The 14252-nt window shown below is 33.1% G+C and overlaps 1 protein-coding gene across 6 annotated transcripts; it reads right to left on the bottom strand.

Annotated features, from left to right (window-relative positions):
• Nucleotides 1-3828: 3828 nt before the first annotated feature.
• On the bottom strand, nt 3829-11153 carry LOC102592470 (serine/threonine-protein kinase Nek6-like). 6 transcript variants are annotated; one of them, XM_015310454.1, is made up of 15 exons: nt 11045-11153; nt 10904-10950; nt 9617-9742; nt 8998-9064; nt 7572-7637; nt 7402-7448; nt 6969-7014; nt 6780-6860; nt 6657-6699; nt 6526-6575; nt 6139-6220; nt 6005-6054; nt 5798-5871; nt 5671-5722; nt 3829-5382 (listed from the first exon to the last, which is right to left on the bottom strand). In XM_015310454.1, the coding sequence occupies exons 3-15, from the start codon at nt 9733-9735 to the stop codon at nt 4045-4047; spliced, it is 2115 nt and encodes a 704-aa protein (XP_015165940.1). In that variant the 5' UTR covers nt 9736-9742; nt 10904-10950; nt 11045-11153; the 3' UTR covers nt 3829-4044. The 6 variants fall into 6 exon arrangements, with proteins under 6 accessions (XP_015165940.1, XP_006351333.1, XP_015165942.1 ...); XM_006351271.2 differs by having other exon boundaries at nt 10811-10950; XM_015310456.1 differs by lacking the exons at nt 10904-10950; nt 11045-11153 and adding an exon at nt 10720-10748.
• Nucleotides 11154-14252: the final 3099 nt, after the last annotated feature.

Consider the following 14252-nt stretch of genomic DNA (forward strand, 5'->3'; position numbering starts at 1 on the left):
CCAAAAGAATTAGTCAAAACAGAACCAAAACTAACTCAAGGACCATGAGATACGATTAACCATCTAAATTCACAAAGTTCAATAATCATTTTGCCGATGATTAAAAATATAATTAAACTCTATAAGATCGAATCTCAAGAAAGAAGCGGAATGGAAAGGTTAGTTGCACATTTTTCGGTAGCAATGCCTCTTTTTTCTCTCCTTAAGGACTCAGTCTCTCGAGTATCAATCAACATATAAAGAGAGTTATCTTCTTCAATCTCCGAGTTCGAAGGGTAGAATAAGGGCCAAGCTTTACTCGTTTGACAGAAACGATCAAAAGTTTAGAATTAACAACAGTACCATAAGTTGAAAACTAAAATTTCCCAAATCTTAAAGCTTTCACAGAAATGAGCACTAGTTTCATTTTTTGTTCTTCAGCTCAAATTTCTCGTGTTATTTGTTATGTTTTTTGAGAAAATTAACAGCAGAAACATATAAATTATGAAATATGACAACAAAACAATCCAGCTTTAATATTAAAATATAAATTTATTTCTCATATATACCGCAAAAAGAATAACAATAATAATAATAATAATAATACATAACAAACCAATAATCATAACCAAACTTCCTAAATCCCTAATCACTCCATCGCTCTGTATAATCAAATCTCGCAAAATCAATACATCAAAACTCAGTTCCTCAAGAGAGCAACAGCAGAAACAAGTAGAGAAGAAGCCACCAAAGCACCAGATTGAGCTAGAGAGAATCCAGCTCCGGCATCAGGTGTCGGTGCTGGAGCCAATCCAATCTCCTGAGCTGCTGAAGTTGTTGCTGAAAAAACAACAACAATCAATGCAACCAAAAACGACTTGACAATGCTGATTTGTGCCATTTCTACTAGATTTGAACAAAAATTGAGAGAATTTTTTTGCTTTGAGATGCAGAGTGAATTAGGGTTTGATGAAAAATGAAGGGGAGGAAGGGGATGAATTTATAGGGAGGGAGGGACCGCGTGAAGGGACAGCTGGCGAAAGAGTTTTTTGATTGGTTTGTTGGGTAAAGGAAAATCGGTGCGGCGAGGCATGTGAAAAGAGGAAAGTTGGTAGTGGTGGGTTGCGGCGCTGGAAAAAATAAGGTGGACACGTTGCATATATTATATATTTATATTACTGGAAATGGCTTGCTTAGCGTTGTTGGACTCTTTCTCTATGTGAGTTGTCTTTCTTTTGCTTCCAACTTTCAAAAAAAATAAAATATATATATATATATTACTACTTCCGCTTTTATTTATGGTCTTTAATTTTGAATGTGTGCAAATAGATATTTAAATTTGTATAAAGTTGAACAGATGGCATACGAGTCTATGTCCTACGTGGCATAATACATATAGAATGTCATATAGGATTCAAAATATTACGTAAGACGTGTGTGTCTATGCGTTCAATTTTATATAAGTTTAAGTGTCAATTTATGCACAACCAAAGTTGGAGGGTTTAAATGTGAACTGAGATCAAATTAAAGGGTATTATTAATGTATTGTGCCTTTTATATAAGTTAGTTTGAAAGGCGTGGAGTTTAAGAGAAGAAAAAAAAACTTTTGAAATTTGTGGAATAAAATAAGTGATAGAAGTTTGTGTGGCTATAAATTATTTTATTAAAGTAGAATAGATATTTTGAGACCGACTAAAAAAGAAAGTGAGTCATGTAAACCGAGATAGAGGGGGAGTACTAGTATCTCCATCCTAATTTGTATGATACTTTATGTTCTTTCGAGTTAACAATATAGTAAAAAAAATATCTGAAATATTATGTTTTTTTGAATTATTAAGTTAAACTATTAGGTATTTGTATTATTTGGTGGTGCATGATGTACACTCTCTTTTTTAATTTAAAAATATTGACAAATGAAGAAATGATTGTTAGAAACATATTTGAAGTATCATTTTTTGTTTTTGAGTTTTCTACCTAAATTATTTGATATTTGTATATTCTATCTGAACTATCATTACCTATTTCTGAAAACATGCCTCAAAATTAATGAATCAATTTTTATGTGGGCGGAATTCTATGGACAAATTAAAATATCATGTGCATGTTGGCGATTGTGTTTAAACACTTGATATACTAGTTATTTTTTCTAAGTATGTCTAAATACTTGATGATAACTCAGATAAAAATACAAACACACATGACTGGAATTTGTTTGAATAAGCTATAAATTAGAAATTACAATTTACAACTTTTTAAAACTTATTTTTATTATTTTAACAGTTAAAACACTTTTTATATTACTTGAATAAAAATACTTAAAAACACAAAATAAATCGATTCAAACCGACTCCAACATATAAAATAAAGGTCCCACATTTACTTTGTAATTCTACTGTCTTTTATTACTTTTTACAAATTACAAATACAAAAGCATAAACAAAAACACCAATCAACTTATTTATACATTACATTAATAACAACAATACAAGCAAATATACTACCAAAATAATACAACAAAATTACATAAAAGTATAGTACTCTCTCAACAAATATATCCTCACCAACAATTCCCCTCAAAATCATCTTCTTTATTTTTTTCAGTGAAATAAAACAACCAACATTGAGAAAAATACTGAAAAACAAACCATTGCCTCAGAAACGGGCAACCCGAATCCGTTGTTGCCCGTGTCCATGCCGGTTTCCATAGGCGGTGTTGGAGCCACTGCAGTGTCTTGAGCCATCGCGGTTGACGAGAAAAATAAAATAATTATAATCATGGCTATGGCTAGCAAAAAACTCATAGTTGAGTTACCATTTTGTGCCATTTTTTGCAAACAAAGTTTATTTTGCTTTTGTAGTTTTAGAATAGAAAAGGAACTAGATTAGTGGAATAATTGTTGTTAGAATAGCCACAATTTATACTATTTTGGCAAAAGTAACCACTTTTATTTCATTTTATGTTTTTTTAATTTGATTGGGTGAAATTTAAGGTATAGTCTTTTTAGTCACGAAATGTGGGAACCACAAATTTGAAATCTCAGGTGAGCAGTAGGCCTCCCATCTTACTAAAAAAATAAAAAGTTTGATATTTTTATTAGAGTCTGATTAATTTGGATTCGCGTCGCGTAAAACTTATTTGGGAGAAGGTTTTCTAACAAACAAAAAAATTATGGTAAAAGCTCGAAACTGAGATATTTGATTACGGAAAGAGGAGTCTCATCCGCGATTCTACATTCTTTATTAGTCTCATAGTATAACAAAATTGCACTCTCTTTTATGTATAGAAGTTCAACTTTCTATTGGAACTTGGTGAGAAGTAATTTTCTTGTAGTCCTCATCACAACAATAGAAATTGACATTTGAATTTCTTCCAATGCATCTGTCTAGAAAAATCTACACTATTTCCATTATTAAAACAATTTTTTTTATCTGTATTAAATATGAGCGAGTCAAATATTTCGTTCTTTTTATCTAATTTGTGGTCAACCCACACATATCCAATCTGATCCGTCCATTTGCCAACACTAGGTACATTTTCACCTTTGTCTATCAAGACTAGATCAAATAGTTTGCAAAAGGTCTTTAATTTATGTATATATAGATCAAATATGGGGCTAATAATAGTTTGATGTATACACGCTCTTTTAGGCGGGTGAGAATGAAAAGAAAAATAAGACTGCTATAATAACGAGTTAGTTTCTCAAATGGCCACTTAAATGATAGTTATTATTTTAGAAGGTCACTCTTCTTCTTGAGTGTGAGATAGTGACTTTCTGAAATAATAACTATTAGTTTAGTGATCGTTTGAGAAATTCAACTCCTGTAATAACACAATCATACCTAAGAAGCTGAGGAAATGTGGTAAAATATCATAGAGTAGAAATCAACTAAGAAAGTACATTATAATCTTCACAACTTCATCAACTGTCCTACAACAATAGAATCAAAACTAAGGGAAGCTCAACGTTACGTCGAGCCTCTAGCAATAATTGAGTCCAACAACACTTGCTGATTTACGTAAAATAGGAGCTCCTTCGATAGGAAAAAAACATATTTTGTGCAACATCATGACCCCTTGGATAATTTTTGTGCAGTCATGAGACTTTTAGTCAACCAGATTGCTGTCTCTCTAGATGACATTCCATCATCTCCGAATGGTTTCAACACACCAGCAAGCTCATCGATTTTTTCCTGCTTAAGTAGTCGTGCACAGACCTCTAAAAGAGACTCTAAAGCTTCAGCTCTTTGTAGAGTAGGATTCCCCCAATCATCTTTGTCCTCCTTACTAGCTAACGCGGCTAGTGACTTGAGCTGTGAAACCTTATCATCCAGTGCTCGAAGAGCATCTTTCTTGGACTGTTTGGTGTCACAAACCATTGTTGTTTTCTTTTCTAGCTCGTCTTTATGTAGAAGTGAACCATCGCTTTCAGTTGACATGCAGTCAATAGCAACTTCTCTACACTCGCTACCATTTTCAGTTTCAGCAGCATAGCATCTTGGTGCTGCCTCTGTATCTGGTTTCGCTGGCTGTGAATTCGATGAAGTGCTTTCTTCATCAAAGGATCGTGTTTTATCGTTGGATCTTCCATTAGACAATGTCATTCTGCTAGACTTTCCGGAGATACATTCTACTACATCTGCTTCCTCATTGTCCAGTGGACTGCTCAACACCTCAAGCTCTTTTGTCTTGCTACTCTTCCTATCATCCTCTTCAAATCGTCTAACATGCTCCGGCGAAGCATGCTCTTGTTCCTCGGACCATATTTTTTCCCTTGAACTTGAAGAGCTTGGAGTAATCGTTGTTTCAGTTTGCGAGATTGTCTCCGGTTGATCATATCCATTGCAAACAGCTGCCTCACTCATCTCCCCACTTTTAGAATCCTCACTATCTTGAGAGATCCTAACTGAGTAGCTTGTTGGATCAACTCTCTTAGTCTCAAGTTTAGCTCGGAACGTGTTATAATTATCTGATAAGTTTCTTGGCTGGATGTTATCACTTTCATCAAAGTAAAGGACAGTTCGTTTCTCTTTTAGCTTCAGCTGTCTGTCTCTGCTATCTCTAGGAGTGATAGATTTTCCAGGTGATGGTCGTGTTTTCTCTTTCGTGCTGCTTGGGGACTTCACAGGAAGAAACACAGATGAAGGGTTGTGACACGAGAGGAGGTTATCTGATAAGTTTCTTGGCTGGATGTTATCACTTTCATTGAAGCAAAGGACAGTTCTTTTCTCTTTTAGCTTCAGCTGTCTGTCTCTGCTCTCTCTTGGACTGATAGATTTTCCAGGTGATGATCGTGTTTTCTCTTTCGTGCTGCTCGGTGACTTCACAGGAAGAAACACAGATGAAGGGTTGTGACACAAGAGGAGGTATGGTTGCAAATGTTGATGCCTTAACAACTCGGCAGCCTATAAGTAGAGGTAACAATGATATCAGGATGAATGATGACTCTTAATTTAATAATACCTTTGTTTCAATTTGTTTGTCTAGTTTTGACTTGACACGGAGTTCAAGAAAGTAAAGAAAACTTTTGAATCTTGGGGTCTTGAACTACAGATATGTAGAATGTAGCAAATTCCCTTTAATCTTGTCTTCTTAAACATGTCATGTGGAAAGTTGAAATTAAAAAGGAACTGAAGACAAACAAATTGAAACGGAGGGAGTAACACAGTTGAGCATATGCAGCTTGAACTCACTGTTGGTCTGTGTTCTGGATTTTTCCTTAGCATGCTTTTTATTATCTGTTTCCTGCAAGAATTAAATCCAGTATGTCAATTGACTGATTTGTTATACTTGTGGCGTGATGAGAAGGAAGATACTTACAAGGTGGAGGAGTATATAATCGGAAGTGGTGAGAACAAACCCCGGTTTATTTTGTTAATAAGTCCAGCCTTGTCCTGTTAGATTTGTATCTTGTCAGTATATCATATAGAAAACATCAGGATAAAGAATGTCTCCATTTTTATCGTAACAAGGATAACTTTTCGAGGTATTGTTTACAAAGTTCAGATAGCTGAAAATTCAACTTACAGCAGCTCTAAATGGTGGTTGATGTGCAGCAATCTCAAACATGCAGCATCCTAAGATCAGGTTAACGTGTTATGCCAGTATTAGGGACATTATGTGAAAAGTGGAAATACATTGCTTCGTGTCGAATTTCTTACCAAGCGACCAGATATCAGATTTGTAGCCATAGGGTATACCGGAAAGGAGCTCAGGGCACATGCCGTTCGGAGTGCCAGGTACCTGTTTGAGCCAACAAAGTTATTACATGATACTAGTTCCAAAATTAAGGATTAGCTGTACAACTCAATGTCTTTTTCTCAAATGCATTAAGCTAGGTGGTGTGGCGGCGGGAGCTTTGTAATATGATGTCTACCACAGTATTTTTGCTTTTTTTATGTAATGAAAGATGACTACCACAAATTTTAGTCCCTATGACCGAAAATAAAAGCAACTTAGGTTTTCTCGGTCTTGGATCAATTGTTTAGGTGATAATAGTTGGTTGGGAGTAAGTAAGAGGTGCATTTTGCTACTAGAGAAACTCATACCACGGAAGCAAGGCCTTCTGCATCGAGCAATTTTGCTAAGCCAAAATCACCTGTGAAAATCAAGTGAATTTGATTATGGATAACAAAGAAGCAAAGACGCCCCACTTGAGCAATTGTTCGGGCATTCTTACCTAACCTGATGTCGTTATCCTTTGTGATGAATATGTTACATAACTGAATTCGAAATAGTTCATGTTAAAAACATTTCATACCAAGAAGGCTTTTCTATTTCACTGATTACAGCATGTTTATACCTTGAGGTCTCTATGCTGAACGCGTTTGGAATGCAGATACTCCAAAGCTAACAATAGTTGAGTCAGCCATTTGCAGAGTTTCTACAGAGGCAGGAAAAAACACAAAACGAAAAAACATTATCTTTTAAGCTACCAGGAAGGCGCAAAGAAGCTTCGGAGTTATTGAGATTTGAGATTGCATTTAACTACCTCTTCCGGGAAAAATGCTCCTCTAGACTTCTTTATGATCTCTGCCCTGAATACCGGGAAAAAGAAAATATGCCACTATCCTCAGATTACACCGAAAAGAAATTCTATAATCATCCTATTCATTTCTTATTTTCAACTTCATTACCCCCTCTATTTTTAGTGGCATTATTACTATTTGGAGAGCAAACAGTTAACTCTTTAACAGCCAAAGTTCCGGACATCTTAAAAATAATTTTCACTATAAAAACTCTATATATAATCCCACAAGTGGGGTCTGGAGAGGGTAGTGTGTACGCAGACCTTACCCTACCTTGTGAAGGTAGAGAGACTGTTTCCGATAGACCCTCGGCTCAAGTAAAGCATATAAGCAGGTTTGAAAAGAAAATATAGTAGTGAAGGGAAAATTTTAGCAAAATCAGGGATAATCACTCACACATTTCCATCTTCGCAATAATCGGCTACGACGCATATACAGCTTCCCTGAAAGAAAAAGAAAGTCAAGTTTTCCCGAGACGCAGCTTATGTATTAAATAATTGCTCCTAACAAAGGCTACTTATTGCACTTTCAGATCCTGTAAGCAAAAGCTGGATATAATAGGATACCTTATCCACCCAAGCATCTTTGTACTCAAACATATATGGATGGTTTAGTTTAGCTATCAAATTCATCTGCAACAAAAAACAACTGTCTACCATCAGATAGAAGAATATTTTTTAAGCATATCTTGCCACCAAGTTAAACTTTTCATATAACCAATCATAAGATGAGTTAAGATTTTGTATCTAAATGTGTTTGGGTTCAAAAGCAAGACTGAAGTAACTATTTGATGACATAACTTCTTCCACTCGACATACAAGCGTGGCCATAGTCTACATTATCCGCTTCTAGAAACTAGAGTTATTCATTAAGGGAAAATCTTGGATGCAAAGTACTAACTGGTCCTTCTTTTCTGTTTTGTTAAGGGCAAAGAAAACTACTTCACTTGTGACTCCCAAAAGAAAGTTCTAAGTTTTTACTTCAGTTCAATCCTACTTGTCAGCTCATGTCATTTTTTTTGGAAGCTCGTTCCAAAAGCTTTTTCCTTCCAAATCAAACCTTGAGTTAATACACTTGGGAACTATATTTTGTCCTGTCGAAATGATCTTCTCCAAAACCTAAGCTCATCGGGGGCAAACTGGCCTTCACACAGAGAAAATGTCGACAAACGGTGTTTAATGTCTACTCTACTGATTATAGGTTTCCACCAACAAACCTCATAGAATGCTCCACTTATTTCCTCAATGTATTGGTCAGGACTATCACTCCTTTACATAGTCCAGCATACTAAACACTTGCAGTTTTATCCCATGATTCAACAATTAAGAAAAACTTCTTGAAGAAATAAGGTTTAGCATGGAGAACACCCCTCCATAATATACGATAACATTAAATCGTGAAAATGTTGATACCAATGGAAGAATGATGTGGCATGAGAGTGATGATACAGGACATTTAGACGAACACACCAATTGAAATAGCAGATTGTCATGCAAATTAAACTGTCAATCTTTGCTTAATATCACCTTGTGTTAGAAGCAACTGGAGTAGAAAATAAAATTAGCTTAAGGAATCACAATAAGGATGGTTAGAGAGACATTGATGAGGCTGGTTAGGAGAGATGTGAACAACACAAATAACTAACCATTGGATTGTTGGTACCATTAGACCATTAAGAAAATGGCAAAAAAGGAAAGAAACAAAATAAAATAAGTACATAAATATAGGTTTGTCAATTCTTTATGATGGAACACCTCATACAATGTAGCTCACTATCGAAACTATGAGGAAAACTATCCAACTAGACAATCTAAGACTAGATTGCTGATTTGAACCACTGGATTGTGTCATAGATCTGGGGACATTTCATTGGTGGCTAAAGTTTGTGATCAGCCAACTTCGAAGAATAACGACCTAAATATTATTGGTCTTCAATTAACCATAGTACTAATTTTTTCACAGAACAAAATTAAGAGAAGCACTTGAAATGACCTCCTGATGTGCAGTGCGCTTGGACTTTTCTGTTTGTTTTGCTAATGGTATCTTCTTCAGAACATACCTACAAGGAAAGGGAAAATCAGAACTCCATAAAATTGGATTTACATTACTCGTCTTAAAGTCAAAGTAATTGTTTTATTGAAAGAATGATAAGTCAATATAATCTTTCTATCATAATTACAAAAGTCAACAACTTGGATGTTAATATACAACAGATTCAGTTCTACTTGCTGTGCAACTTTGCATCAGTAAGTAATAGTATCATTTACGGTTTTATTCTCAAGTGCACTGCATTTTGAGTTCCTTAGTGTCTGCTCTTTGATGAACACTAACTAACAGAAACAATCAAACTTTAAGTAGAAGAAAGATTATTGGCACAAAACAAATTTTCCTCTATTTTCTTTTCATAGATAGGACCAGCCTATATATTTGGCTGAAACCATACTTCATGAGACTGAGGTTCAGAAAAACAGATGCCAAAGTTCATCAAATTTGTAGAAATGCTTATCAGAAACCTTACAGATACAGTAAAAATAGACATCCAGTTCCAACATGAAGCAAAATCCAAACTAAAACATAAAATGGTCTCTCAGACAAATACTTATTAGCTTACTTCTTCTTCTCAGTTCGATGGAGAACAATAAATGCAGTTCCAAAAGTTCTTTTTCCCAACTGTTCCAACACTTCATAATCATCTACCTTGTTATCAGTATCACTCTTCTGAGTCTCCATTCTGCCACTGAAAACACAAACATTACACTGTTTGGTCAAATTACAGTTAATTGAACTAGTTCTTGAACTCACACAACTCAAAACTTAGGTAAAGATTACACTTTACAGTAAAATTACAGTTAAAGATTCAATATTTCTGTTAATTGAACTGATTCTTGAACTCACCCAACTCAAAACTTAGGCAAACATTACACTTCACAACAAAACTACAGCTAAAGATTCAATCTTTCTGTTAAAAACTGATTCTTGAACTCACCCAACTCAAAACTTAAGCAAACATTACACTTAACAACAAAATTACAGCTAAAGATTCAATCTTTCTGTTAAAAACTGATTCTTGAACTCACCCAACTCAAAACTTAAGCAAACATTACACTTAACAACAAAATTACAGCTAAAGATTCAATCTTTCTGTTAAAAACTGATTCTTGAACTCACCCAACTCAAAACTTAAGCAAACATTACACTTAACAACAAAATTACAGCTAAAGATTCAATCTTTCTGTTAAAAACTGATTCTTGAACTCACCCAACTCAAAACTTAAGCAAACATTACACTTAACAACAAAATTACAGCTAAAGATTCAATCTTTCTGTTAAAAACTGATTCTTGAACTCACCCAACTCAAAACTTAAGCAAACATTACACTTAACAACAAAATTACAGCTAAAGATTCAATCTTTCTGTTAAAAACTGATTCTTGAACTCACCCAACTCAAAACTTAAGCAAACATTACACTTAACAACAAAATTACAGCTAAAGATTCAATCTTTCTGTTAAAAACTGATTCTTGAACTCACCCAACTCAAAACTTAAGCAAACATTACACTTAACAACAAAATTACAGCTAAAGATTCAATCTTTCTGTTAAAAACTGATTCTTGAACTCACCCAACTCAAAACTTAAGCAAACATTACACTTAACAACAAAATTACAGCTAAAGATTCAATCTTTCTGTTAAAAACTGATTCTTGAACTCACCCAACTCAAAACTTAAGCAAACATTACACTTAACAACAAAATTACAGCTAAAGATTCAATCTTTCTGTTAAAAACTGATTCTTGAACTCACCCAACTCAAAATTTAGGCTAACATTACCCTTCACAACAAAACTACAGCTAAAGATTCAATCTTTCTGTCAATTGAACTGATTCTTGAACTCATCCAACTCAAAACTTGAGCAAATCTTTACAGGGTCAACAGTGAAATCCCTGCAACAACAAAAAAAGCAAATCTTCACTACATTTCAGCAAAAAAAAGCAAGTTTTTGAGAGTAAACAAAGCAAAGCTGCAAGTGCTACTTACTGTACGTGTGTCGTGTGAGAGGAAATGAGAGGGCCCTAAGAAGGAGGATCTGTTGTGTAGGGGCTAAGATTTTAGGAAGGCAACAATACTAATTAAAGCAGCATTGGATTCGCCAATATCTATATATTTACTATAGTTTATAATAGAAATTTAATCCACACTGAAAACAGATAAAAATGAAACAAAAAAAAAAAAAGTTAATTCAAATGCTGACATTAACATAATGCACCAATTCTACGGTGTTTTTTTTGTTAAGATGTACTAGAATAGTGTTTAATAGAGGTATTATTATTAAAATAATTACAATAATAATATATTTAATGAAATATTATAAGTGAAGTTCGGGAGAGTAGTAGACCTTATCATTACCTCGCAGAGGTAGAGGGGTTGTTTCCGTAAGATCTTCAATTCAAATGCAATAAATTCAGCTACAAAGAAGAAAGAAACGGTGAAAAGAGTATAGCAAGTAACAAAATAACCGTGCAAAGTCTATTTATTTTATGTGACTGTGTTTGACAGTATTTGATTCTAATCCTGACATTAACATAATGCATCAGGTTGCAATGTTAAATTCAGACAAATAAATTGAAACAGAAGAAGCATTACAAACAATAAATAATAATTATTATAAATTGGCAAAAGGTGTGCATGAGGTAAATTATAATTTTATAATATAAAAAAAAACAAAAACTTAACTTTTTTGGCAAAAATATTAAATTCATTGCCTTTATTCATTTCACAAGGGGCTTGAGATTGGGGAATGGAATATTTTGTTAGGTCATTGTCATAATGTCACCAATCACCATCCTCAACTACTAGTCTACTATACTATTATTTCTTTTTAAAATATTAAAAGTAATGAAAATTGGTATTATCTCTTTAATTATTTTTCTTTATTTAGGCTATTAGCAGCCTATATTTGCATCTAATTGACAATAATTCTCTTTGAACATGTAGTATTTCTGGTATGCCTAAATTGCTGTTTTAAGAAGAAAAAGTAATAATTAAAGTCAAATTTCAACCACCAAAATACAAGAAGTCAAATATTTAAACCTAAAAAAAGAAGAAAAGGATAAGTATTAATTGTACTATAATTAAGTGAGAAATTGATCACGTGAGATTATATATTAGCTAAATTATTACTTTTTTATCCAAAGAAGATTATATATTAGCTAATATTGATTACTTACACCAAAAATCTAATTAGATTGTTTTAAACTCATACATTATTACAACAACAATAAAATCACGTATCGAGAGAGTGGTGTGTATACAGTTTTACTCCTACTTTATGAAGATAAAAATATTGTTTTCAAATAGACCATCAATTTGTAACTTTATTTTATAGCAACAAACAAATAGTATGATAATCGAAATCAAGAAAATAATAAAAACAAAAAATACTATAACAAAAAAAGTAAATAATATCAATAAAAAAATTGTGCAACGCTCGACTATCTACTTACTTGGTTCTCAAAGTTATTGTCCACGTTAATTGTGGATTAGTTTTGCATTGTAAGGATTATGTACTCAAATTTTGTCGGTGGAATAGATAAAAGTGCAATTTCCTTTAAAAGGTGACATTCAAAATATGAAAATACTGTGTTTGGATTTTGTGACCCACCACTTCATGATAATGCTTGAAAAAATTATTTAAGAAATCAAATGTAGGACATTATTCATAAAAATAAAAGAAATATGACATAAATGACTTGTTTCTTTTTCTTTTCATAATAGTTTGATATTTGAAATTTACTGATCGACTTATTTAGATTCACAATTTTACGATATATATAGAGCTTATTGAAATAAAAGCATTCCATGATAAAGCTTTGATCACTCTAAGGATTCGAATTTTGATTCACGCTATCTAATACTCATTTTTAAGAGAAAAAATATTTATGGAAAAGGTTCACATAGCTAAAATAACATTTGTGTGCTAATAAAATTGTTATGTTATCAAGTCATCTGGTTAATTATTACGTATATAGAACTTCACATAATTAGTGAAACTGGTAATCATTAAAACTAAGATATATAATTTGTTACAAATTATATAAATAGTTCTAAAAAATTACACTATAAGCATGTATCAGACTAGTTTTTATGTGATATTTGACGATTCGTAGCTCATGAGTTAGTTTTTAAGTTAAGTTAAGTTTAGATTCAAGATTTATTTTTCTTATTATGACCAACAACTAAACATTAGACTCCTCTCAACTTTTAATGACTCAATATACGGTGTTGTATTCTATTATTCACGCTTCAGTTATCAAGCATGAACGTATGAAATGTTAGATATCCACATAGACCACATCATATTATTAAGTATATAAGAGATACTTTGTATACATGAGTGGTGTAGCTATAGTGAAGGTGGTCAGTCAAATATTCTTTGTCGAAAAATTATACCATGTATATAGAAAAGAGTATAGAAAATAATACAAAGTATATAAGGTAAACATTATTTTTCATACATATATATTAAATTTTGAACATTTTTAATAAAATTTCCGACTCAACCATAACTTATATTGAAATTTTGGGCGATAGGTCATTTTTGGATGAAGAGTGAAAATAGCAAGAAAATACATCATGTATGGGTCTGATTGCTTACAATAGACACACACAAATGCATCTTACGTAGCCCATTTGCACTTATATTTGCCCATGTTGCTTGAAACTTGTTTTCTTGTTATTATCATCAATACAAGGTTACAAATATGGTGTCATGGTTCATATGTTCCCTAAAGATATTTATAACAATGGAGATTCATGACAAGTTCATTCATCAAATCAATAAGAGTTGCGATGATATGGTTAGGGTTCAGAGGCAAATTCATATGGAAGGGTGCACGTGCATAAATATCTCTAATAGGTTCTCTCCCTCCTTAACCATATCAAGTCTTAAATTTGAGCTTTGACCAGAGTACGAGCTAGGTGGGAGTTCATAGGTTCGGACGAACCCACTAGTTTTTTCGTAAACCTATATTTATATTAGAAAATTAAATAAAATATATGTATATTAACATATGAACCCCCAAAACAAAATTGATTTAGAACCCCCAAACTTCTATCATTGGCTCCGCCTCTGGCTGGCTTTAATTTGAGTAAGATTATTTTTTTTGCTAGGGAGCGCTTTGTATTTTTTATTTAAGAATTCTATCTTAAGAATGAGTGGTCCTTAACTCCTGAGAATATATCTACA

The sequence above is a fragment of the Solanum tuberosum genome, unplaced genomic scaffold, assembly GCF_000226075.1.
Source record: "Solanum tuberosum cultivar DM 1-3 516 R44 unplaced genomic scaffold, SolTub_3.0 scf00129, whole genome shotgun sequence".
Lineage (NCBI taxonomy): Eukaryota > Viridiplantae > Streptophyta > Magnoliopsida > Solanales > Solanaceae > Solanum > Solanum tuberosum.

What these genes read in the sequence shown, in the direction of transcription:
- LOC102592470 (XM_015310454.1), bottom strand. Translation starts at nt 9,735, where the DNA reads ATGGAGACTCAGAAGAGTGATACTGATAACAAGGTAGATGATTATGAA. An exon ending in GAGCATTTTTCCCGGAAGAG is followed by an intron (nt 6,861 to 6,968) that starts GTAGTTAAATGC and finishes CTGCCTCTGTAG; the next exon opens with AAACTCTGCAAATGGCTGAC. An exon ending in ATCTGATATCTGGTCGCTTG is followed by an intron (nt 6,055 to 6,138) that starts GTAAGAAATTCG and finishes ACCTGATCTTAG; the next exon opens with GATGCTGCATGTTTGAGATT.